The sequence below is a fragment of the Pogona vitticeps genome, chromosome 2 (genome assembly GCF_051106095.1).
Source record: "Pogona vitticeps strain Pit_001003342236 chromosome 2, PviZW2.1, whole genome shotgun sequence".
NCBI classification, from domain to species: Eukaryota; Metazoa; Chordata; class Lepidosauria; order Squamata; family Agamidae; genus Pogona; species Pogona vitticeps.
The window spans coordinates 270,246,286-270,273,694 of record NC_135784.1 but is presented as its reverse complement, the minus strand read 5'-3'; the positions used below and the strand labels follow the sequence as shown (position 1 = coordinate 270,273,694).

Below are 27,409 nucleotides of genomic sequence, written 5' to 3'. Positions count from 1 at the left end.
ATGTGGGAAATTCAGTGTCAGATCCCTGGTGAGCAAAGGTAAATAAAAAAAAGGAAGCAGTAGTAGTAACTGGCCTGATTTGGACAAAATGCTAAACCACGGTTTAGTGTTACATGAATGAGCAGCAATGAGCCGGTGCCTACTGGTACAGGATCTCACCCTTGTTCGAACTCCAAAAGTGAGGGACCATTGGTGCAACAGCTTTTGCATCAGCATAAAGATTTCAAGGACAGAGGTCTCAGTATTAGTGGAAAGGGGTGATAAAGCACACCAGATGGAAGCAAATAAGGTTTCTCTGCATAAGTCATAATCTCACTGGTGCATTAACATGCTGTAGCCCTATGGACACATATCTGTAATGCAGATAGACACATCTTCTAACGAGCACTGAATGCTTGGCTTCCTGGGGATAAGGCCACCAATTCTCTCATGATCCGATTCCCACACCTCACATGCTCATTGAGGAATGAACATGGGCGAGCTTTCAATTGAACAACTCTCTAGAATGTTAACAACTGATTTACACTGGACACACATGTGAAACAAAATACAGTGGGACCTCGACTTACGAACGTCCCTACCTACGAACATTTTGACTTATGAACAGCTGTTCGCAAAAATTGGCATCGACTTGAGAATGGAGCCTTGGCCTACGAATGAAAAAAGGCAGGGGAAAAGGGTGGAAAATTCAAATTTCCCACCCCTTTCCCCTGCCTTTTTGCCTTGAGAGGTCGAGGCTCTGTTCGCAAGTCAATGCCAATTTTTGCAAACGGAGCGATCAGCGCCTTTGGAGGTCTCTAACGGCTTTCCCCCTGACATCGGATTAAGCCCTTTGGGACCTCCGAAGGCAAAAAGGCAGGGGAAAAGGGCTGGAAATTCGAATTCCACGCCCTTTCCCCCTGCCTTTTTGCCTTCAGAGGTCTTCAAGGGCTTCCTCCAATGTCGGAGGGAAAGCCCTTGGAGACCTCAGGAGGTAAAAAGGCAGGGGAAAAGGGTGGGAAATTCAAATTTACCTTAGGAGGTAAAAAGGCAGGGGAAAGGGGCAGGAAAACTCATCAATGGAGATGCTGAGGATTCAATGATCATGTTATAATAAGGGGGCATATTGCCGTAACAAGACTGCAATTTTTAAATTCTCTTTTTGTGCCTTATAGTAGTAAAATTTACACTCAATAGCATTACTACATTTTTCAAATACTAGCAGCATTGTTATTTCTGTTTGTTTGTGGTTAGTTCACAACCGTACTGCAAGTTTTAGTTATATTAACAAAATGTTTATAAACATACAAGGGTCTCCCTCAGAAAAAGTAGACTGTTTATTTGAGTGGGGCCAGATTCTTTGACAAAATCATTTATGACAATTAAGATATGGTACAGGGTCTATATCTTACCTAGCACAGCCCCATGTCTCACACATGCAGGCTCAACCACACCCTTTTCACACTTAAGACTGTGCTGTTCCATTGTAAGGAAAACTATTATGTACTGCAGAGCTTCACTAGCACATTGTACCCTGTACTGCCATTTATTAATCAGTCCCTCCACTTCAATCCTTCTCCACCACCACAGTGGGGCTCAACCCTGAGCCAAGAGTGAGGGACTGCAGCCAATATCTATCAGAATTCTGCTGTCACGCAGAAGGATGCTTTATATCATGGGGACACATTTGTACTTGGAAGGATGTGGTGGTGCTTTTATCACTAATTGTCACAATGTTTAATAATGAAGAGCTATTGTTAGGCAACAAAGAGAGACCAAACTGCTGAATCAGTAATTGCTTTCATCTGCCCTGCTTTCAGCAGATTTTGTCAAAATTGGTGCTGTTACATTCCTAAAGTAAAAAGACGACTGTGTGGCCCTACAGTTCCAACAATGAGAAAAGTAAAAGGAGTACAGAATTTCGCCTGATGGGCATTGCAAGGAGAACCTTGAGAAGAGAAACGAAAGTTACCTCTGCTCTTTTGGACTTTTGTGTGCTTTACTTCTGACTGGCCCGCACTCAGAACAAAGCACAAGGCTTTTAGAACAATTCCGGATGATGAGTAAACTGCTAAAAATTCTAATATACTTCTTCATAGTACAAATTTGTGAACTACCTTCAAATTTGTCATGAGTTTGTTTTAAAATAATAATAATAATTGTGCACTATCAAGTCATTTGTGACTTATGGAAGCCCTTCCCAGGATTTTCTAGGTACAGAATCCTCAAGTGGTTTACCAACCTCTTCTTCTGGGAGTCCTGGGACTGTGCAGCTTGCCCAAAGCTACACAGGTTGGCTCTACTTACAGGAGGCACAGTGGGGAATCAAACTCCGAATCTTTCGCTCTGCAGCCTGATACCTAGCTTACTGAGCTACAGAGGTGGGCAAAATCTGACCCTCAGATCACCTCTACTCAGCACAGACAACTATGAGGAATGCTGAGAGTGGCAGTCCAACAATACCTGGAAGGCTGCTCTTTGCCCATTCTGGTTTAGAAATATTAGAATTATTCACTTCCAACAAACATGGATGCAATATAGGAAGGTGCGAAATATACTTCAGGTAATTCTAGGTTTCCCCTTTCTTATTTAAGTGCACCTCCCACTTCTACTCATTAACAGCAACAATGTGCACTAAAATTAAATGGTTGTCCAGCTCTTCCATAATTCACTATAGCATTTATTCACTTTTTTTCTTTTTTATGAAGACTTAAATATTTCTTCTGTTATGTAATTTGGCCTGTACAGAACTGTTGTTTACCTCTTCCTCAGGCCTCATGAGGCCTGTTTACTCCAGAGAAACCTGAGTTTCTGAAAGGCATTTGCTGAGAGTCAGGACTCATACAAATGAACTGGGGACCTTTCGCATCTCTTGAACCTCTCGAGTACATGAGAAAATTAAATGGCTCGTTTGGTGATAATATTAGTGCCTAATACGTGTTAAGGACTGTGTTAAGCTAATTTTATTTTTAAAAAAGAAAAAAAAACTCATGCCAATTCTTTCTTGTGAACACATTCCTTTCTCTGATAAGCTGCTTATGACTAGAGTGTGGGAGTTTGTCCCAAAATTCTGAAGTCTTAGAAGAGGTAGCTGTGTCAGTCTGTGCTACCAGACAAAAACAAAACAAAAACAAACAACAAAGAAGACAAAAATGTTGTGGCACCTTAAAGACTGCTATATACTTCTTGACCCTGTCTGAAGAAATTGACTTGTCCATGAAAGCTCACATCAAGTTAGTCTTGAAGGTGTCACAATGTTTTCGTCTTCTTCATTTTTAAATTTTTCTTTTGTCTTTGCCTGATATGCCAACATTTTGAGATGAGGTTTCCCTTCTACTCCACTAATGAACTGATTATATTCATTTGTAAGATGTTTGGAACAGAATAACCTGGTGCAGAATTAAATGATGACCCTGGCTTCTTTAATCAGTCTTGTTATGGTATGCAACACACACAAAAAAGCTTCTTTTAATTTTGCTTAGGATGGTCATTTTCTATTCTTTGGGATTTTTTTTTCCTTAGATACTTAAGACAGATGCACAAGAATTTTATAAACACCCAGTATGGATACAGAAAATGTTTAGTAGGGCTTCAATAGTACTAGCATAATGATTACTAATATACATTTTGGGTACAAACCATTTCTCACTGAAATAAATGGTGAAATGTGAGTTTAAACCAAGCTCAGCTACAGCTGAAAAGGCAGAACACACACTCAAATTTTCATACAATGGCCTTTCCCCCTTTTGAAATAAAGCATTAATGTATACAATTTCTGGGGAAAAACTTCTTAGGCTTGGTTCACTTGTCTATGTAGAACTTCAGTTCATATGAAGAAGAAACTTCACCTCCGTTTCTCACTGTGTTTTGTGGGGCTGGTGCAAATTTAACAGTTCAAAGAGTGTACCAAAATTGTGTTATGGTACACATTATTATAGTATTTCCTTCCAATGGAGCACTCTCTCACAGTTGCCAGCAGAGGGCAGGAAAGCATGTGCTTTAAAAGGAAAAACACAAATTAAATTTATTTTCTGGCAAATTTTTGAATGTGCAGTATATGTTATCTTGTCAAGAATTTCCCAATAATACACGAGTCTGTTTTGAATGGATTATTGTCAGGCAAATACGGATCATAGTAGGTTACAGATTACTATTAGGTCAAATTCTTGATATTATTGTTGCGCACTCTCAAGGTGCTTTTGACTTGTGGATCCATGAATTAAAGTCTTCCAAAGGATCCTACCATTAACATTTGCCTGCCTAAGTCTTGGTAACTAAAGACGACAGCTTCTTTTATTAAGTCACTCCACCTCATGTTAAGCCTTTTTCTTTTCCTTGTGTCTTCTACTGTTCCTAGCATTACCGTCTTTTCCAGATCATCCTTCCTTCTTATGATATATCAGAAGTACAACAATCTACATTTAATTATTTTAATCATTTGAAGAATGTTAGCTGCTCAGCAATATTGAATAGACATATATAAGCAAACCAGTTTAGTAAAGTGTTGAAGCTGGATGGTGCCAACGTTTTGGTTAACAGTGAAGAATTTAAAATTAAATTCAGTAAAAGTAAAGAATTTACTGTTCGATCTATGATTTGTTTTGATTAAGAACACACCTACGTCTCTATCATGGACTAGATTCTTTACAGCTCAGCTTCAGAACTATTTCAGGATTGCAAGCACGGTTCTTTTATACTAGCTGCTGTCAAATTTTTAATCCTGAAGATGCCATGGACTGAACCAGAACCTTCAGTAGGCATGATAGGCACTCTAATATTGAGCTACAATCTTTCCCCTGAGCTGCACACCTCTCTTCAACTGGACATTCCTGCCCATTTGTCATAAAATCACAGAAGCTAATTATACTGCGAAATATTCCAAAATCTGCTTCGATTCTTAGGCAGGAGCATTTTCCTTTCTGCATCTCCTCCACTCTCTTGTTCCAAATGGAGAAGGAGAAAGGATGAAGGAAGGAAGCCTTCCTCAGCAGAGTAAACCACAGTGTCTACCTGTACTGGCAAAAGGCCCATGACCTGAATGATCTGAGTCCAATAGTTATGAGTAGGACAAGATTAGATTGAGTTCCTTGAGGTCAGGTGCTGCCTGTTGCTCCCACCCACAGCAATTCAGTTCAGACAGACTATTTCAAGCTCACCCCCAACAAACAAATGCCCAAGAACCAGTGGCTGTCAAACAGGCCTTCCACTGCTGGGTATCTGGACTACACAGCTCCCTCCTCCCTGACAGAAATCCATATGCATGTATGTATGCAGGTATGAATGAATGAGTACTAGAGTGGGAAACTTGGGGCCTTGAGATATGTTGGTTACAAGTTCCATGGCCCCATGTCCTTGGTGATGATTGGTGGTGCGGATGGGAACTGTAGGCCAAAACATCTGGAGTGTGCAAGGCTTCGTGATCCCAAATGTATGAGGTACCTGTCACTGACATCCTATATGCTTGCCATTTATTTCATATTAAGCCTGCCATTCAAAGAAGGGGAATATTTCCTCTGATACATGATGACCAGAATGGTTTTATTCATCACAGCTGAGATATGAAAAGGAACTGGAGATTGTCACCTCAGCTGAGCTTCTTTTGGGGACAAAGCTTCTTTTGTCCCACAATTCTCCTGTTTTGCCGAGGATGTAGTGCCTCTGTCCTCTCTTTAATACAGACTGCCAGAATTGCTGCGGCTATGTGAAAACAAGGAACTAATTTACTAATACTTGCTGGGTGACATTTTGTTATTTTCTGCAGAGTTCAGGGAAAGTTATATTTTTTCAACTGTAGTTACCAGAATTCCCCCAAGCCACAATGGCCTGGGAGGATTCTGGGAGTTGTAGTTCAAAACGCCATCTTCCACATTCTGAATTTACCATTGATGGAAGTCTGCTGTTAGATCAGTTCAGACACAGGATTGGTTTAGCAGATGGTAGTTACTGTCTCACGCAGTTTACCCACTGATGTAACAACCAATGTCATACAAAATTTAGTGGTGTTATTACTCACCCCAGCTGACTGAGGGCAGATGGTGGCATGTTATGTAGATGTTGTTGTTGCCAGCCAGTTACTGAGCCCAGGTGGAGAGCACTGGCTGTGTTAAACCCAGAGAGCGATGACAAATCGGCGCTACTTAGTGAGTATTCTGCATGCAAATACAGAAGAAACAACCACTTAAAAATTAAGGAGAAAACAGCAAACCAATTACAAATATGAACCTCCATCCAATGGTTATTCTCAGCTAGAGAAAATACATGGACCAATGGGACTTATGTATTGACTTACTAAAGAGTCATTGATTCAGTGGGTCTACTGTAGTTGGGACTAACAAATGGATTTAGGACAGCAGCCTTACTCTTTTTCTAGAGTAGCTGATAAATTGTTACATCTCTACTGCATTGGCAGTATTTATAGTGGATTCCTCCATCCCAGTTTAGTTTGTTATCTCGTGAATAAGATTCTCTGGTTCCTGAACAATATTCAGCTCATGAAACTTCTAAGTGTTCTCTGCAAAACTGTGTCATCATCACATCCAGGTATCTTTTGAAACTGGGACCCACATTCCAATCTCTTTAAAGATCTTATTGAGAATGGCTCCAAATATGCAGGGCTTTGGTGAAAATTACTATGAAGCAGGCTTCCAACTCCTGGGATTTAGAGGTTGTTTTTAAAAAAAATACTACAGCCTCCAGTTCTGCCAACCAATGACTAAATACAAAGTAATGGAGAGCTCAGACCAATAATTTGTTTTCTGTATCAGAACTGAGTTCAAACAGTTTTTGTGTAGATTTCACACAATAGTCCTGGTTTTCCACCAAACTTTTTTCAGGTCAGCAGCCAATTTAGAAGAAACTGAAGCAGAAACGTTTCTTTCTTTCTTTGGTTGATTTTATTGTTGAACTAGGAAATCTAGTGCTAATCACCTCAAAATTTCCCAGTAGATTCCAAGTTACAACAGCTGGGCCTAACCTCCCTCACTGGGTTGCTGTACAGATAAAAAGGGGAAGAGGACCATGTATGCCGCACTGTGCTACTTTGGGAGAGAGAGGCAGCATAACATGTAATACAAATAAATAAAAAAGACTGAGTGAGAATAATGGCACCGTCCAAGCTTCTGGGACTCCTGCAGTGGGAACTCTGGGTTTCAGAGTAGTATCTCAGCCCAGAGACCTTGCATACACAGGCCTGTAATGCAGAAGGGAGCTGGGCCCCCAAAATCAGCTGCTCCAGATTGGTCTGATTCAAGAGCTTAATCTTGGATTTACAGCTCCAGTTTATCCAGCACTTGAAAGCTTGGAGCAGAAGAGTGGTCTTTCGAGATCTTGATTTCAGTGCAGCCATCTGTGACTCAGCCTGTCTTTGACAGACAAGTCAACAAATGGGTCCCATTTCAAAAGTGTGACATGCCATGTATCAACACCAGTAATGTTTCCTCCTGCACTTTACCAATGGGCAAAACAATACAGTGTAGGCGTGCACAGAACAGGTATGAGGAGGAACTGGTAGCTCTGATTCACCATAGCAGCACTAGCGTTATATAGGAGTTGAGTAAAAAAAGGTTAATCTTAAACTGAACAAAGGAGGCAGGTCATATCAACTAACCAGCTGACTGACCACAACCTGCCCTCTTTCACAGATGGAGAGCAAATTCTGAAATGGAAAGCAGTCTTCACGGGCCAGTCATCTTCACAGTATCTGGAAAACTGATTTTTCAGGTTTTCTGACTGTATGGAGAGCTCCCACAGTTAGGCATTGTTCAGATTTAGCATGAAAACTAGGATAGAGACAGTGAAGCTAGCCTACCCCTTCTGCTCATGGGGTAAAATTAACTTTTTTACTGTATGTCTGAACTGGGCTACTGACTTGTCAGGAAAAAGCTTCTAACACTGGGTTTGTTACTGCAAGTGTGTAGCGTTGGGCACCAATTAATTACAAACGCTTACAAAACTAAGCACCCTGCTGAGCAAATTCTGATACTGAAAACACAAGTGGCTCCTTAAGTCTCAAGAGTGCATTTAGTGATTCTTCAGCCACTTAAAGTAATTTCTCACTACGATGCACAATGAAAACACAGTTCTTCCTATGCTTCAGATTACAAATTATGTATTCATTTATTTCTCGTGCCAAATCTGCACAGACTGCATTTTCTGCCCGAATCAGTCTCAGAAAAGTAGTAGCAGGCATAGAACAAGATATTTCAGTATCACTGAGCTATTGTTATGTGTCAATGTCTGGCTTTTTCCCCACTGCAATTTACACAGCTTATATCTTATATTGAGACTTACCGGTACCATATGTTGTTGAAATGGCTGATGGGTATCCTCCCATCCCTTGCCCTGGCAAAGTAGGAGTTGCCACGGAAACCACTGGGGTAGCCAATGACTGAGCAGATTGAGAGTTATTTATCCTCTGATTCTTTTAAAGTAAGTAAAATAAACAGATTAATGGCGAGATAGAAAGCAGTTGAAATAAAACTACATTTAGGGGTTGGGGGTTAGTTTGTATGATACATAACAATACACAAATACTAAAAAATCATCACTTATCATGTCACTGTCAGGAATTCTGGCAGTCCCATGATTTACAATCTTTCAGGAGACCAGTTGTCACCATGGTAACACGTTACATCAGAATCTCCTAGGTAACCAAACTAGTAACATATACAATTTCTTCCCCCTTTCTGCCCCCAACATACACTGCTAACAAACAGGCTATGAAGATAACTTAACAGTATTTAACTTCTATTGTTCAGTTTTCTATTTTGCTGTAAAATGCAATTAAAAAGATTTCCCCTCTGTTCTAGTTCAGTTGAACGTATGCGAATATGATCAGTTGTGCCATATTCTAATGAATGCTATGTGCCCTTCCCCACTGAAAGCAATGCAATGCATCTACACACAGGTGTGTGTCCAACTGAGGTCCACAGTTCACAATCCAAAAAGTCACACAGAAACATGCCTACACATGCAGATCTCCTTAAGATGATCAGGTGCTTATATTTAAGATAACCAAGGTGGACAATGAACATGCAAAGTTGCACATTCAAGTTCCACCAGAAGATGGTGCTGTGGTTACTTCATTTTCAAAAGTGCAATACAGTACAGTACATTACTGTATTTGAAGGATAGTTTGTGTGTGTGTGTGTGTGTGTGTGTGAGTGAGTGAGTGAGAGAAAGAGAGAGAGAGAGAGATCAAACATTTCCTACATTTTCCTGGTATTGGATTCTAACATGCAAAGACTCAGATGGGATATTAAAATGTACAAATAATTTAGTGTAAATACAAGACAGCTGAGGAAATTATAAGATGAAATCAGTACAATAATACTAAAAATAACAATATTCCTTTTAATTAAGAAAAGGATTTAGAAATATACTCTGAACATTTTCCAGTCCTCGAATGGCAGGAAGTGCTGGGAAGATGTATGGCATTTGTTTTTATTTCAGAAAACTTTTTTTTGGTGAAAAAGCTTTTGCTATTTCATCTGCTAGAGCTCAGTCAGATCAAGTCGAATGAATTGTTTGTTCATGGCTAAAAGAAGCATCATTCTCACTTACCAAAAGCAGATCAACATCCTCAGACTGACAGCATGAGAAAGGAGGATGAATGATTAGCAAAAGCAGATAACTTTGTCAAGATGTGATATTTTGTACTAAAATAATTAAGGGTGATGTAGGAAATTCAATCTTGGAAATGTAAGTTGTACTGTACTTTAAAAATGAGGTTTGAACAGTTTATTAAGAGTTGCTGCAAAACAATCAGCCAGCTCTCCAGCCAGGCCTGAGAGCGAGGTCATTATACAATAACATTGCAAAATAATTTCTTTATGGTTGACTGTTGAATGTATTTATGTTGCAGTGTGTTAATATGGCCGGATATGGCATCTTCAGCTCCTATAACTTGCACCTTCTGTAGCTACAGTATTCTGGTTTTACAATACCTTGTTGTACCAGATCCTTTATGTTATAGGCCTTTATTTATCCAGGCCCTAAAATTTTAATCACAACAATGAAATTTATCATCATAATGGCAGCCTGCCAGATTCTAAGTTACAAGCCCTCATAGTTACAGAAGATGCAGGGACAATAGAAATTCCTATTACAAAATGTCTGTTGGCACACAAAGTCTCTGGATCTGCAGGTCCAGCAAAAAGGGTTGTTAAAAACTGGTGAAGGGATGATAAAGGTATAACTAATGACCAGGGTAAGGAGTAAAGTCATAGTAAGGAGCAAAGGCTGCCAGGAAAGCACTGTTAGAGGGGAAAAGACTGCTGGGAGGAGGGGTTTTTTTTTACTACATGCTGATATGATTTTATAATTCCTTATGCTCTAATCTTTTGTTTATATTGTCTGTTAAGATATTTACAGAGATATGTCTAAACTGACAGTTAATTTTTTATAACTTAGGGAGTATGCCTTCATATTTTTTAATATTAAGTATTTGTAACACTTTATTTACAGTCTTATTATTCCATTCTTAAACACCAGATTAATTTTTATTAGACAATTTTTAGAGTAATTACTTATATTTTCCATTTAGTTCATTATGTTTTCCTAATTATATTCCTAAAACACTGTATTAAGTTCTTATAGTTTTTTTTTGGATATTCAACAAATAAGTCAAGAGATAAAACCAATATAACAGATACATATACGCTTGCATGTGCTTCTTCCATAAAAAGAAAAAAAGTAATGATTTCTCAGGCATTCAGTTTATCTGTCTTGCATGGGACAAAGAAGTTAAAGGATATTCAGAAGGAGGGAGTAAGTTGTACATGGTGCAAAATATTCCTCTCGGTCATACTGGACTTAATCCTTTTGGTTCCAGCTGTGATGAAGCAGTGCTTCTGATTTTTCCTGGAGGTTTATAAAGTTCTGTAGGACTCTCAGGGAGAGGTTCAGGCACCAGACCTTAAAGTCTGTGGCTCCCCTATACATGAAGGCATAATTTTATTTCAAATCATGGTAGGGCTGGCTGACTCTTTCTCTCAACTCTGATCATTAAAGCTCCTCTGGATAAATGGTCTGTACTTGGACAGTTGCTTGTAAGGGAAAATGGATAGAATAGCATGGTGAAACGATCCATAACTAAGCAGTGTAGGATGTGCTTGTGGGTCCCAGGGCCGCATCCTCCCACTGCTCAGTTATGGATGCTTTAGCAAGCCATTATATTCAATCTTCTTTAAAAAGAAGTTTCCAGGCTTGTTTGTTTTTGAACAAAAGTGCATATCTAACTAGTTTTCAGCCTGGATTTTTGTCTCCCCATCATGACTTCATTCTTCATGGTTACAAAGACTGTAAAGCACTGCCTGGGTTTTTCATATTCCAAAGATGGTGAACCTCTCTCTGCCCAAAGGCAGAATTCAACCTCAGATATGTTCTTGAGGTTCACAGTCCCACAACACACACAGAGAGAGAAAGGCATAAGGCTGAGACCAAAAGTTATCAGGATATTTTAGTTTAAAACTCCTATTTCAGGATATAAGCCTTAGGACAAGCATTACAACTGGGGGGGAGGGCAGTTTAGAAAAAGCAAGGAAACCACCAAATGGTGATATCATGGAGAAGTGATGCAGCCATCTGGGAATGTCCATGGAAGAACCCCAGGAAGAATGGATTTAGTTAGAATATCTTTTGCTGAGTTATTATGAATTTTTAGATTCTTTAAATGAATTGTCTCATGAAAACATAGTGTTAATCTCCTTCAATACTATTCTATCTCAACAATTATTCAGCTGCAGTGAGTTTCAAAGCCAGAGCAGTATGTTGGGCTGGCACAGCCTCTTTCTTTGGGGTAATCACAGAGGTGTGCTAGCAGAACAATCTCCCTACTCAACTGCTGCGCTGGCTAAGATCAGTCAGTAGAAGAATAAAATAATGGGTAGAGTAGGAGTGGGGATGTGGGATGAGTTAAGCCAGATCCCAACCTCCTCCATCCTAAGGAAGCAGCCATTATGCCAGCACAAATTTAGACCCATGTGAGGTATTTCTTTGTAATTTGTGCATTCTTAGTTTGTGAAGAGTCTGGATTCAGCACAGCTTCAGCTGGCCTAGAGACAGTTAAACTGGCTCTCATCTGTACGGGCTAGTTAGGATTGCACCTTTAGCTTCCTGGGGAGCAGTCACGTGCAAGCATTGTATTTATTTCATTGCTCTGGAAAGGAAATATTTCATTGATGAGGTTTCAGTCTGAGAATCTAAGTTGATTTATAATGCATCATACAAGCAGCTAACATGGAACTGTTTAAATTGCTTGCCATTTTACACAACAGAGAGAAGTAATCTCAGAGTCACTTACACTTGCCCTCAGGATCTTTTTAAATCAATTGTACTTTTAAACAGCACATTTCTTATGAAAAATTTACCTTCCATAACGCTTTCATGGGGGAAGGAGCCATGATCATGTCTCATGCACTTCTGATGGCTCGATAGTATCTTAACTCTGTTTAAGTATGTTAACATAAGCTCGTGATACCAAATTAACACTTTTTAAAAAAAGAGCTTCAATTGAGAAAAAAAATGCTGTTTCTATTGTAATGTATGATCCATGGTTCAAAAGTGGCAAATTTAAAGCTTTTCTTTTATTTCTCAGAGACTTTTGCAGTTCTATAGTGTTAAACCAAATCTCTGGGGAGAGGCTGACTTCTTCTATAAAGATAACTATCAAATCACAGAGAAGGCCTACCTTTTGGAGCTGTAAATGAAACTTAATGTAGTACACATGAAAATAAAAATATGTATTTGTGAAGGCTTTCACGGCCAGGATCTAATGGTTGTTGTGGGTTTTTCGGAATCTTTGGTCGTGTTCTGAAGGCTGTTCTTCCTAAGGTTTTGCCAGTCTCTGTGGCCGGCATCATCAGAGGACAGGAGTAGCAGAGTATAGAGTGCTTACTCCTGTCCTCTGAAGATGCCGGCCACAGAGACTGGCGAAACCTTAGGAAGAGCAACCTTCAGAACACAGCCAAAGAGCCCGAAAAACCCATAACAACCAAAATAAAAATAGCTTTTGAAAAGAGACTGCTTGAACATTGACCCTAGCTCTAAACCAATGATTTGTTTTGATATTACTAGATTATGATCCATGAGGCTGAGTTGGGAAAAATTACTTTTTTTAAAACTACAATTTCTGCAGTAATTTCACCAGCATGGTCAGTGGCTGTGCTGGCTGAAACATTCTTGGATTTATAATCCAAATACAGTAGAGACTTTCTTCATACATAGCATTATAATTTTTAAAAGGGATTTTGGGCTGATTCCCAACATAGTGACTGAAATCTTGCTGCTTAGGTAATAAGTAGAGTCGGCCCATTGAATCAGTGGGGATTTGGTGAGCCAATTTCTCTGTAAATTTCATTAATTCAATGGCATACCCAACTGCAGCTTCCTATGCCAAGCAACAGGACTTCAGCCAGTGTATATAAGATTGCAGCTCTGGCATGGAATCATGCTCACAGAGCAACACACATCTCCTTTCTCTGAGCAGCAGGCTGATATTTCATGTAACATGGAAGGGAAAGGCTGATGCTGAGAGTGGGAAGGATGGCCACTAGGAAATGAACTGATACTATCTGGACAGTTCAGATATCTGGCTGCGGAACCAGAGGTTGGGAATTCAGTCTTCCATCATGCCTCCTTGCCAGAGGCTGAACTCAATGATCCACAGGGTCCCTTTCAGTACTCCAGGTCTGAGATTATTATTATTTTATTATTAATCTTGTATGCATTGAGCAAAGGTGTTGGGAACTATTTTTGCTCAACTGTGCCCGCTTAGGGTTGTAGGATCTTGTGGATCATTGAGTAATCTGACTCCATTCATTCTGACTCATCTTGGGATGGTCACTCTGTCTCACTCTGCATATCCTACCTTACAGGGCTGTTCTGAGGATATAGAAAAGAGGAGGAAAACAAGATCACTGATGGAAAGTTCCACACAAGTGTTCTGTAATCATGTGTACTCTACAGTACATGTGAAGAGGTGAGTGCACAAGCCATGCCTTCTCCATTGTTAAAAGCTGTTGCATCTATGCTAGATTCTCTACCTAAGACAGAAACCTGGGTTGTTGTTGTTGTTTTGGTTGTCTATAGATTCTACACACTTACAACGTGCAAACATACAAAACCTACTCTTCAATCTTACTGTTGAATGTTGAACGTGAGGTGCCTTTGGACAGAAGAACAGCATATAAATAAATAAACAAAATGGATGGATGGATGGATGGAGGAGGCAGGGCTAGCTTACAGAACACCTGAATAAGGTTTAGTAAATAAAAGAACTATAGTTTGCCCTTGCCTTGCACATCTGGAGTACAGGCCAAGATCTAACAGTGGTTTGCAGCAGAAACATGGGCAGTGCTTCATTATTCTGAGCCTGGAAAAGAGTCTTCTTCCCCCTTCAGGCTTTGTCTCATCATTCCAATAGCCTGATGTTATGACTCCCAGTTAACCACATTAAGGAGACATATTTCCTTTTCTTTATTTTATCTGTGGAATGTGTGGATTTCACAATGGTACTTGATCAGCTGCTGTACAAGCAAGCACTTTGCAGTCTGGTGCCCTCCATGATAACACTTCTTACAACTGCCCTCTGACCCTACTGGCCACTGGTTAGCAGGGGCTCAAAGGAGTTACAGGAAGTTATAAAACACATGCAAGCCAATGATTTGCCTTCTCTCAGCTAAAAGTGGCCAGAAGGATAAAGAAGAAAACGGTGGGGAGAAAGAGGCTGGGGGGAAATACATACACACAAAGGAAGAGAAACAGAGCTAGCAAGCAAGTGGGATAAGGGTGGGGCACATTTTTTCAAAAGATAACCAAAGTAATTTGGAAATATCACCATGATTTAGAAGAATATTTTTTTAAAAAAACAACCCCATCCAATTTTGCACATAGAGACTCTGATTTTGCATGTGTTTAGAGACAGATAATTATTAATTGGATTATGAAACAACCTAAATCTTAAGCTGGTCCTGACTTTTTATATTGTAGTATTTACATTTTAATTAAAGACATTTTTGGCTCTGGTTCCCTATCCATTTACACATGAGGAGGCCTTGACAACTCTTCTTGAGCCAGAACAGCTCCCAATGTTAAAACTCAGCTATCCCCTGCATTCAGTCATTTATGGTCTTAGCATCTAGCAGAATATTAGTTATTTTGAAGGGAAAAGAGAAAGATGCATTACCACAGAGGGCATTGCGTTCTTGCTGCCTGGTGGAATCAGTACACGCAGATCTGGTTTACGGTTGTTCATTCCCAGGTTCATGGGAGGAGGAGATTTTGCTTGCATATTCTTGTTCAAGTTGCCAGGCGAGACCAGCAGACCTGGTGAGTTTCGGGGGTTGCCGTAGCCATTCCCTGTTGAATTTTGCCAAGAGAGTAAAACAAACATGAAGAACAGATAGGCACACAGCTGAACACCTGAATGTAATTAATCCAACACAGCTTGAATAAAAGATCTTTCTTCCTTCATTTTCACTACCCACAACGTGTACAATCCAACTGTTCTGAAGGCCCTGGAAAACAAGGCTGCTCTCCTACAAAGCAGTGTGGGTTGGGTGCATCATTTTTATCCCATTAAAGGTAGAGATGTAGGACATGAGAATGCAAGATCATAACAGAACAAAGGCCTCTCTTCTGTTCACACAGTGTTCAGTTAGTTGCTTCTGGGAAGCCCACAGAGAGGACCGGAGTGTCACCACACCCTCCACCTTCCCCAGCAACAGCACAAACAACCTATCAGACACAGCTTTATTTTCAGTGCTTTTAAAAGCTATGCCCAACATGGAATTTGTTTTTTTTTTCATAGCAACTACAGCACACTGGGTCAATATTTTCATCAAGCTGTCTGTTACAACCCCAAGATCTCTTTCTTCAGCCACTGACAGTTCTGCTCCCATTTGTGTGTATGTGAAAATGGAGGTATTTCTCTCTCTTTTTGCCTCATTATGCAACACTTTTGTCCTATGAAAACCCTTTCACATTTTAATCCCCATTCCCCAAGTCTAGAACTCTTAAGAATCCTTTAAAAAAAATTTACTTGCAGAAGCCTTAATATCTTTCTCTCTCTCTCTCCTTTGTACCAACCTTAATCTTATATCACCAACTACCTCAGTATGCATCCCTAACCCAAGTTTATTTAAGTAGTCAGATATGAGAATCTGGGTGTAACACACAAGGAGGTTTTCTTCCACCATCCATAGGGCCAATCCTTCCACTACACAAAGTAAGGTGTCTGTCTCAGTACACTGCTACCCCTGCAAGAAGGTCCTTAACCTCACTTTGGAGAACCTCCAGTCAACCAGGTTTCCAATTAATGTAGAGAGTCCCCATGGATAGGGAAGACTCTCTTGTTCAGACTCATTGCCCTCCACACACTCAATGACAGAGGTGACAACGTGTGTGTGTGTGTGTGTGTGTGTGTGTGTGTGTGTGTGTGTGTGTGTGTGTGTGTGTGTGTAAGAGTATGGTGCTCCACATGAATGCATTGTGAGTATTCCCTAAATTGAGTGTCTCAACAGGGCTTAAGTAGTCCAACTTTCAGTTCCCGTAGGAGAGAACCTGAAACCCAAAAGCAGGATCTGAGTGCAATAGCATTCCTCTGATGATGTTAGAGTAAAACTTGCGAGAACTAGGTTCAAATTTCTGCTTGTCTATGACCACTCACAGAGGGGTGGCAACAGTAAACTACTTCAATAGCTCACGTACCTTAAAAACCCTATATAAGTGAGAAGCCACTTGATGAGCATAAGAACAACACTGTCTTTGATAGTGGAGGTGTGTGTACAAGCTTTCAGTCCGATCCAGCAGGTCTCTTTATATGTTCCTTAGCAGCTCAAATGGTTTTATGTCCAGGTTTTGCCACAACAGCATTTAGCAGTTATTTATTACCCCACTGGATCAAGGAAACCTGGATTCAAATCCCTACTCAGCCATGAACCTCACTTGCCAAATTTGGGTGAGTTGCTCTCTGAGCTAAGATCTACCTCACAGGATTGTCACGAATAGGAAGGGAAAAGAGGAAATGGAGTAAGCACTGTAGAGAGCACCCTACAGAAAGGGTGAGATGCAGGTAACAACAATGTCCCTGTTTGCTGTTTAATTTTTGGTGAATCCTGCTAGTCACTTGGTTGACCTTAGGAAAAATGTTATTCACCTGAGACAAGCAGATGACTGGATTTTGCCTGCTTGTGCACAGTATTGAACAATTAACTCAACACAGGCTTCTGGTTATTCCTTAGAAGAAAGAAACTAACCTCAGACAATATTGGGGAGAGGTGGGGGTAGGGAAAAGAGGGAGAAAGAACAAAGAAAACCCTGTCGGATTGGGCGGTTTTCATGGGCAAATATAAGAGGATTCTGCCTACCCTGACTCACTTTTTTCCACTTCAGGCTTTTTTGTTTTGAAACAAAGGAAAGTGCAGCAAGGCTATAATTTCCAGAAAAGAAAGAAAGAAGGAGAAAGCAGGGTGGGGGTGGGGGAACGGGACAGGAGGAGGACGAGCAAGCCTCTTCAATGCTTCTCCCCTTCTCTCAGTCCCCTCCTCCACCTTCAGAGCCTGATCCTGAATGCTGATTTCAGCAGGAGGAGCCATCTCTTCTTGGCTGTCTTTTGCTTTTAGGAAGCTTCACGACCTGACATTCAAACATCTCCACATTGTGCTAATTTGGTGCTTTCAGAAGCAGTCCTTCTCTTGTGCAACTGCAGTAATAACAATGATAAATGCTGGCACAGCACTGCAATTAGCAGCAGACTCTCTGAGCACCAAAAGAGATGCATCCTCTTTGCCCAGGAGTGGTGCTCAGGGAAAAAGAAAAGAAAAGTGAAGGAAGGAAGGAAGGAACATGTTTACTAGAGAAGTAGCTTTCCAAATCTTTTGTTTGGGACCTACTTCACATTTCACTCTCCTCTAGAGAACTGCTATAACTAAAAGGCTCCTGCTGTGCTCCTGTCTAGGTGGTTGATAGCTGGAAGCCTCACATCTAATGGCATAATTTCAAGGCTACCCTTTAATCACTGTGTGATACAGAGAATCCTTGTGGACTTTCAGATAATGTGATACCAATAGAATTATTTACTACATGTTAGTTGAAAGACTACCATAGAATCATAGAAAAGTGAAGTTCAAAGGGGCCTACAAGGCCATCAAGTCCAACCCTCTGCTCAATGCAGGAATGCAATCAAAGTATATCTGCCAGGTGATTGAGTTTTTCTTGAATGCGTTCAGCGTTGGAGCAGTCACCAACTCCCAAGGTAACTGCATCCACTGTCGTACTGCTCTAACAGTTAGGATGTTTTTTCCTGATATTCAACTGAAATCTGGCTTCCTTTAGCTTGAGCCCATTGTTGTGTGTCCTGTACTCGGAGATGATTGACAACAGATCTTGCCCCTCCTCCGTATGACAGCCTTTCAAATATTTGAAAAGTGCTATCGTAGCACCCCTCAGTCTTCTTTTCTCAAGACTAAACATGCCCAATTCTTTCAGCTTTTACTCATAAGGCTTGGCTTTCAGCACCCTGATCATCCTTGTCACCCTCCTCTGAACTTGTTCCAATTTGTTAGCATCCTTCTTGAAGTGTGGTGTCCAGAATTGGACATAATACTCAAGGTGAGGCCTAATCAGTGCTGAACAGAGGGGGACTAACACCTCATGGGATATCAAAACTATACTTCTATTAATGCAACCTAAAATAGCATTTGCTTTTTTTGTAGCGACATCACACTTTTGGCTCATATTTAGCTTGTGATCTACGACAATTCCAAGATCCTTCTCACTCATAGTTTTGCTGAGCCAGGTATCCCCCATCTTGTAACGGTGCAATTGGTTTCTTTTTCCGAGATGCAGTACTTTGCACTTATCCCTGTTGAATTTCATTCTGTTGTTTTTGACCCAGTCCTCCATCCTATCAAGATCATTTTGAATTTTGTTTCTGTCTTCTAGGGTATCAGCCATTCCGCACAATTTGGTATCATCTGCAAATCTGACAAGCATTCCCTGCACTCCCTCATCCCAGGTCATTAATAAAAATATTGAAGAGCACCGGGCCCAGGACTGAGCTTTGGGGTACCCCACTAGTCACCTCCTCCCAGTTAGAGAAGGACCCATTAATCATCACCCTCTGAGTATGATTCTGTAGCCAATTGTGTATCCACCTGACTCTTGATAGTAGACACTTGATAGTAACATCAAATCAGCAACACATGCTGAAGGGCGCTGCGGGCTAAACCACAGAAGCCTGTGCTGCAGGGTCAGAAGACCAAGCAGTCGTACGATCGAATCCACGCGACAGAGTGAGCGCCCGTCGCTTGCTCCAGCTCCCGCCAACCTAGCGGTTCGAAAGCATGCAAATGTGAGTAGATCAATAGGGACCACATCGGTGGGAAGGTAACAGCGTTCCATGTCTAAGTCGCAGTGGCCATGTGACCACGGAAGATCGTCTTCGGACGAAACGCTGGCTCTACGGCTTGGAAACGGGGATGAGCACCGCCCCCTAGAGTCGAACACGACTGGACAAAAATTGTCAAGGGGAACCTTTACCTTTACCTTACATTCATGTACTCACAAACACAGAGGTAAGAAGAAAATATAAAGCAAAATGAAGTAGGATAGGCTTCTTTTTATTTTATTTTTTTCATAGTAAATTAATGCATATTCTAAGCCTATGATCATATGGAGCAAGCTCTCTTCAAAACTACAGTCCAAACAAGTATCTATAGGATCACACTACTAATTAATGCTCTTAGGCCTACACCATAAACCTGTAGTCCAAGAACAATGACTGTAAACTGTACCAATACTCCTTAGGAAATACTTTTTTTAAAAAAAAATAAAGGAGTATAGCGGTCCAACAATTTCTTTCACTGTATAAAACGGATTGCACATTATGGTAGGGAATTGCATTCACATGCTATTTCAGTGTAGTTTGTGACAATAAATACTCTGCTGGATTGTGTTCCCAGTTTCCCATATGTTCTTTACTGGACAAAGTCGGCAGGGAGAGCTATTCTAAATTTCTGGTCTTCGTTATTGATAAGATGGGACTAGAAACAAAAGGGAAAAAAATAAAGGAAGGAAGGAAGGAAAATATAACAAATGAATAAAAGAACAGAAGAAGCACTCTGCTAGATGAGATCTTATTGTTCTTATGGCAGCCAAATGGAAACCAAAAGGGAAGCCAATGAACAAATGGCACAAATACACCAGCACCCAAGATATGCTAAATTTCTGTAGTTCAATCAACAATAAAAAACCTACAATTATTGGTGGGACATTTTAAAGGGAAAATTAAAAGAACACTTCAGGAGTTTAGACAAATGCTATGAAGAAGAAATGAAGTAAAGCTTTATCTACTATGGATTTGCATAATGGGGTAGTTTTGTTATGGGAAATTAAAACCTCCTAACGGTACATATATAATACAACCTATCAGAGAGTTATTCAGCACACAGATATGATCAACACATGAATTCATGTAATGCATGAATATGTTCTTACATACATGTATGCAAACATGTGGACTTGTACACAATGTAAAAAAAAACCCCACAGAAGTGTATATTTGCGTCTGTCTGCAAGTCTGCCTATATCCTATAGTTAGGATACTGCGGTCTACGGGTTTCTGGTTGTTCTTTTAAAGAAGAGAAACATGTGGTGTGGAACGAGGGGGGGGGGGAAGGCAGATTCTTTTCTTTAAACGATTTACATCAACTCAAAGCAATATATTTAACACAAAAACTTAACACAGCTTCCACATTATTTAGGTGCTCTGCCACTTAAAAACACCAATCATGTAACTCTTTATGTATTTACCTACTAATGTAAAATATTTTGAAACGTGATGACATTTCCTGCATTTGTATTTTTAGAACATCAAATTATTTTAAAGAGCAACTACAATCTTCTCTTTACCAGTGGATTTCTGCTGTTCTTGGCACATTGTGCCAGCTAGTAATTTGGAGCCATATAATGACTGTTTCTCCTTCCAGCCACAAATTGTTATGCCTTTGGCAGAATACGGATCCCGGAATGTACGGCCGTGGACTCTAAAACCGATGATATACAAACCCATCATTTGAAAATCAATGATGAATACACGCATGGGGCCTGCAGCTAAGGGGAGCCTGCATTTAATCTGGATGCTCAAACCGCATCCTCCACTGAAAGCATCAGCCTCTGCTGAGGCACCTTAAGTTTAAATGCACCGACGACAGGCTGAGTTAAATTCAGAGGCAAAACAAGTCAGGAAAACCCAGCAGCAGCAACCAAATGGGTCCAGCCCTTTTAATATAGAGATTAAAACCTTTCTTTAGTTTGTACTTTAAAATTACACTTGCCTGGACAGTTATCAATTTAAACATGGCTCTGCACAGAAATGTTATGTTCCACAAGCCACTAGAAAGTGCAAAAATTATATGCCATGTACGAAATGATTTCCTGATTATAAATTAGGAGAAAATGAAAAACAGATGGAATCAAGATCTTCGTCGACGTTACATTTTTATTTGACTGCAAGCTATATATTTGCTGAAATACAGTATATTCGTGTTGTGGATATCACTCACTCTGCACAATGACAATAAAAACAGAAGTAGTACCAGTCTGGAAAGGGTAAATGTCAGAAGGTGTAAATTTATACTACCTTTTCAGCCAAGGTGCTTTAAAAGTGAGCTGTTTTTCCCCTGGACCTTTACAAGAAGTTGCTTTTGGTTTTATTGATTTTATTGAGTAAACTGTGTTTACTAATAGCTTATTTCTTTCTGAGTGCAGCACTGGAGCAAATAACCACTTTCTCCCCCAATGCCCTAGGAGCCCTTTGTAGGAACCCAAAGGCACAGCAGAAGGAGAAACAAAATGGAATGTTGTCTGACACCTTTTTTTCTTTTCCTTTTTTTTTTTTTTAGGTGAATGCTTCTGCTCTCCTCATTTGGGGGAAAAACAGGCAGGGCTTTGAAAAGGAGGTTTTGTTAAATAAGAGAGCAGTATAAATTTTAACGACAGCACACGTCGACCCAGTTTTCCAGAAAAGCTGAACTCCACTTATTTACGAAGCCTCTTGCTAGACAGGTGTTGGGCTCTCACCTTCCCCCGAACTAAAGTAATAAGGTACTGGAGGGGAAGTATTTCCCATGCACACATCTTTCTCCTGCATGCTGAATGATCATGCTGCCTGGGGGCATTCTGGGAGCTGTCATTCAAAAAAAGAGAATATTTCCAAGACATTTAGGTGCTATGACATCTATTATCCATTTGCCATCATTTACTTGTCATTTCTGTATCCTATCTTTCCTTCAGTGACCTCAAGGGGACATCCTTGGTTCTTTTCTTGACTTAATCTTCACAATGACCTTGTGGGGTAGGTCAGGCTGAAAGACTGAATGGTTGAATGAAAATCTGAAAAACAAAACAAAACCCATCTCCCAAATGCTAGGTCGATATTCTGACTCTCATAACCCTACCGGCTCCAGATATGCACATTTAAGACATGCAGATGGATCATACAACAAAATGTTGCAGTGTGGATTTCTCCCTGCTCTGGATTTCTGCCATTCCATATCATTCCTCAATTCCTTCCAGGTTTCCACCCACTGCCTTGCACCCAACACAATCAATATTCTGTGGCTATGGAGAGTATTCAGTGCTCCTTGAGCTGCATCTTGAGCAGTTTTCATTTTTTGCTATCATTTTGTAAAAAAATAAAAATAAATTATTTCTGCCACACTTAGGTGTGACTAGTGACATTTTAGTTGTGTAAGCAATAAAATTCCCAGCCGGAACATGGGAAAGAGAGGGAATGACTAGACTGTGTCACAGGGGTTTGTTACAAGGACTAGATATTGGCAAAATTATTAGTATTATTTTGAATTACTACCAGTAGGCCCCAGCCAACATGGCCAGTGCCATGGATGTAGTTCAAAAAAAATTTTTTTATACACTCTGTTGATGACAAAATGCACACTATCATGAATTTTGTGGATGAAAGGCATGGTATCCATCTTGGAAAAATCTGCTCCACTTCAATGTTCCTATTTTTAAAATTTATAAAATAAAATAAAATGAATAATGTGTTGAATTACAAAAACCAAAGCACAGAAACCATAATGCAGTTCAGTCCAGAAAATGCCACAACATCCAGAGTTATGTTGTACATTTTTCCCAAGAAGTGAACCTTTCCACTCACATATTACATCTGTTGAGCACTGCATAGTATATTACCTTGGAAGAGTGGAAATGGCAGAGGAAAACCCAAGTGGAAACATCATCATCCAGAAGAAGAAAATCTTTAATAGTAATTTCAGATCCCTGTATAATTGCACTAATGGTCTTTCTATATGGAATTTCAGAGGCCAGATCAAGTCAGATATGTAATAAAACAAAACAGATTGATGGAACAGTTCAGTCACAAGCTCTGCTTTACTAAGTAAGGCTAAAGGCTATATTTGTTGTTGTTTAGTTGTTAAGTTGTGTCCGACTCTTCGGGACCCCATGGACCAGAGCACGCCAGGCTTTCCTGTCTTCCACTGCCTTCCAGAGTTTGGTCAAATTCATGTCGGTAGCTTTGATGACACTGGATATATTATCTGTGCATTAACAGTGGCAGCCTAACATGCTTCCAAAGAGCTCAGGGAGGCATTCTAGTCTTACACTTCCTGGTGAAAGTGAAGCATAAAAAATGGATTGGATCCATATGTGTCTTTCCACTGGCAAAAAGGGTGAAAAAACACAGCAAAGTCCTTCTGTTTGTAGAAGCTCTTTTTCAAAATCTGTTTATGGCCCACTAGAGGTCAAAGCTTGGAAACATGCCTTCTTCCTCTTCTTTTTTGGAGTACAACAACACAAATCTGCAATTCTGAGGGTTGTAGTTCTAAGAGTAACTTTCTTAAGCTCTGCTGCAGGATATAAGCACTAGTCTAAACCTTCTGTAGTCATAATTTTTCTTAAACTGTAACACAATAATGCCAAGATATTGCAGTGTTGCACTGGGAGAAATCTTCTGCTAGCCATGGAGCCCTGCAAACATATCCTCTTGTTTCACTCTCTGTTCTTTGAATCCAAGCCACAACGGATTTGCCCAAGGCCATCTGGATAATCTCAACCTGAAAATTTCCACATCCAAGCCCAATGCTCTGGTCACTGCACCACACAAGAGGGCCACTTCACTTTGCACAGTCAAAGAACATCCCACATTTTCCATTACTGGTGTACCACATTTTCCCCTGAACCATTTGAAATGCATACGTGGTAAACATGCCTTCAAAAGCAGTGACTCTGGCTGACATTTTCTATCATGACTGCCATGTGTTTCTAGATATGCAAATGAAACCCTGCACAGGAGCCAGAAATAACATTTGTGACTTGATTTAGGTAAACGTAAGCATGTTTTGAGAGATCTTGGTGTGCTGGTGGACAGCTCGATGAAAGTGTCGACCCAATGTGCAGCAGCAGTGAAGAATGCCAATTCCATGCTAGGTATCATTAAAAAGGGGATTGAAAATAAAACAGCCTATAATGCCATTGTAGAAAATGCTGGAAAGGCCATACCTGGAGTATTGCATACAGTTCTGGTTGCCACATCTCAAAAAATACATTGTGGAACTGGAAAAGGTACAGAAGAGAGTGACTAAAATGGTGACTGGGCTGGAGCACCTCCCTTTTGAGGAAAGGCTACAGCGTTTGGGGCTCTTTAGTCTAGAGAAAAGGTGCCTGAGGGAGGACATGATTGAGATGTATACAATTATGTAGGGGTGGATAAAGTGATAGAGGGAAGCTCTATTTCCTCTCATGCAATACTAGAACCAGGGGACATCCACTTGAATTGAGTGTTGGGAGAGTGAGAACAGAAAAAATAAACTATTTACTCAGAGTGTTGTTAGTCTATGGAACTCCTTGCCACAGAATGTGGTGTCATCTGGCCTAAATGCCTTTAAAAGGGGATTGGACAGATTTCTGGAGGAAAAGTCCATAGCAGCTTACAAGCCATGATGGGGATGTATAATCCTCAGGCTTAAAAGGAAGGTACCTCAAATTGCCAGATGCAGGGAAGATAGCTATCTAGTTGTCTCATGTGCTCCCAGAGACATCTGGTGGGTCAACTGTAAGACACAGGAAGCTGGAGTAGATGGGCCCTTAGCCTGATCCAACAGGGCTCTTCTTATGTTCTTATGTTTGCTGAACTGGTTTGTCATCAAAAGAACACCATGCCTCAAATTTGCTGAATAATTCCAGTTAGGACCTGCAACAAAAATACTGCAGCTTGGAATATTCCTGTGCAGGGTTTGTGCCAGCCAGCCATGCTAATCTGCACAGCCAACAAGGGAGGAGAAGAATTAGTCTGTAGTGGTCAAGTAAGAGTTTTTACAGAATAGCAGAAAGTGACTAAGAGATGCTGAAAGATACAGAAAACACAATGGCATGCTACATATTGACTGAAATTATGTAACAATGATAAAAAAAACCCCAGAAAGGTTGGCAAAAGTGAACTACACTTTTTGCCATACATTAAGTGTGGAACCAGGAGTTCCCCCTTTTGGAATAGATGTTCCAGTCAAAATCATCACCAGTGCTGTGATATATTCAGAAAAGCTACAAATTCTATGGCCGATAGTTTCTTAATGGTATCTCGTTAGGAGAAATTCATAAACATATTGCTACTGCTGTATACTGGAAAAGGTGATGTTTCCTGTATCTCTAACTCTAATTGCATTGATTTATTTGTTTCCACTTCAGCAAAAACTGTTTGGTACCGTACCCATCACTATCTTTACTCTGGACTTCCAGACCTCCTTTCTGCCCCCACCAGCCAGTCAGCTCAGCAACAACAATTTATTTAATTAAACAAGCCACTTAGAAGCATTACGTGCTGATGTCCACATTTGAGCCCTCCTCCTCTTCTTAATGGCTATAATTCCTAAAGGCTTTAAACATCAAGGTCAACTTAGTAAATACTGTAGATCTTACAGTAAGCAATTGTAAGTTTTACCGCATGGTTAAGCTTTATAGTTAAGTGGAAGTTCAGCCAGAGACACTTCCAATTAGATGCTTCCAAAAAGAAGGTACTGTACGATGTACCTCTCATCACTTACTCCTTCTTTGTATGTATACTCTTGCAAAGTCTCTGTTGCTCTGTGACCAGGTAATGGGATCTATTAAGCTGGCGCTGCTTAAAGAGACTGGGTAATACTACATGAGTTTCACTGTTTGGAAAAGTTTTTTGGGGGGGTTGGGTTGGGGTGGGAGACTCTAACTCCCAGGATCTCCCAGACTGGAATTCTGAGACTCGTAAAAAGTACCTCTCCAAGTCTTGTTTTAAGATTTAACTACATATATACTATGTTAAGTAGGCTGTATAATATTTCAGTCTCAGTTTGAGGGAAATAAGTTCTTTTTAAAAAAAGAGAGAGAGAGAGAGAGACAGGGATTTTTGCATTCATACTTGCAAGGAACTGCATTGGAGGCCTGATCATGATGGATAACATGGTTATTAAGTAGGAAAGGATTTAAACAAGGACTGGGCAAAGTGCTCACTTCAAAATGCTGTTGGACTGCTGCTCCCACCATCCCTGATCATTGGCTGTGCTGAAGAGGGCTGATGGTTGTTATAGTCCATTAACAAATTGAAAATTGCACTTCAGTTTTTCTGCCGGTCTCTTGGTCTTTACAGCTACTTATGGCTATTAACTGAAATTATTTCTTGGCACTCAGCCAAAAAATTGTATACACCTGTAACATTCAAACAGAAACAACTGAAACAGAAACAAACTTTAAAAACAATTAACAGTGGCACTTGGAAACAGTTTTGGTGTTTCTTTTTTTCTTTCTTTCTTTCTGGACTACAATTCCTTGAATTGCCAAGCTACCACGGCTACTGGAAAAGGGTGCCTACTTATGCGTGATCTGCATTTGGGTCCCTGATCATGGGGAGAGCCTATTGTATGTGCACAGGCTCTCCTTTTATATACAAATTATCAGGGTGGTAGAATACATGACATCTAGAGCAGAAAAGTGGGTGCAGTCCTGACCTCCTTTCCTTGCATAGACTACGGACACCGATTCAATTCTTCCATTCCTTCACTCACTTAAATACTTCTATGCTGCTTTCTTACTGCATTCCATAACTCAAAACTGTACAGACAATAAATACATAAACCTAATTGCTAGAACAAATTTAAATCAGCAGCATTCAAACTGATTACTGCACATAAAACCCCATATTCATAATATCCTTGAAACAAGATTACGGAGGGTAACTAGACAATCCAGATAGTTCATCCTTAGAAGCTCAAAATGTATTAGTATTGCAGTGATGATTCCTGTTGAGCCAAGCCTGTGTTAACCTCTACACGACCAATCACAAAAGAGAGAAAGCTCATTTGCAGGCTACAGATGTCAGAAAAGCTTAGGTAATGACAATCAGAAATCTTTTAACACTTCA

General features: G+C 40.2%; 1 protein-coding gene and 1 long non-coding RNA gene across 32 annotated transcripts in view; one reads left to right on the top strand and one right to left on the bottom strand.

Moving 5' to 3' along the window:
• MEF2C (myocyte enhancer factor 2C) overlaps nucleotides 1-27,409 on the bottom strand; it is a 229,420-nt gene that overhangs the window by 7,753 nt on the left and 194,258 nt on the right. For 22 of the 31 annotated variants that reach the window (XM_072992555.2, XM_020783761.3, XM_072992554.2 and 19 more), the window contains 4 exons: nucleotides 15,164-15,336; nucleotides 9,541-9,564; nucleotides 8,269-8,398; nucleotides 5,993-6,128 (listed from right to left, as the gene is read on the bottom strand). In XM_072992555.2, the coding sequence (XP_072848656.1) occupies nucleotides 5,993-6,128; nucleotides 8,269-8,398; nucleotides 9,541-9,564; nucleotides 15,164-15,336 (463 nt within the window). The remainder of the gene's footprint in view (nucleotides 1-5,992; nucleotides 6,129-8,268; nucleotides 8,399-9,540; nucleotides 9,565-15,163; nucleotides 15,337-27,409) is intronic. The other 9 variants (XM_078386380.1, XM_072992567.2, XM_072992570.2 and 6 more) reach the window with 1 other exon arrangement.
• On the top strand, nucleotides 15,336-19,794 carry LOC140704944 (uncharacterized). The gene is made up of 2 exons (XR_012084474.2): nucleotides 15,336-19,553; nucleotides 19,591-19,794. It is a non-coding gene; the product is annotated as an uncharacterized LOC140704944 (long non-coding RNA).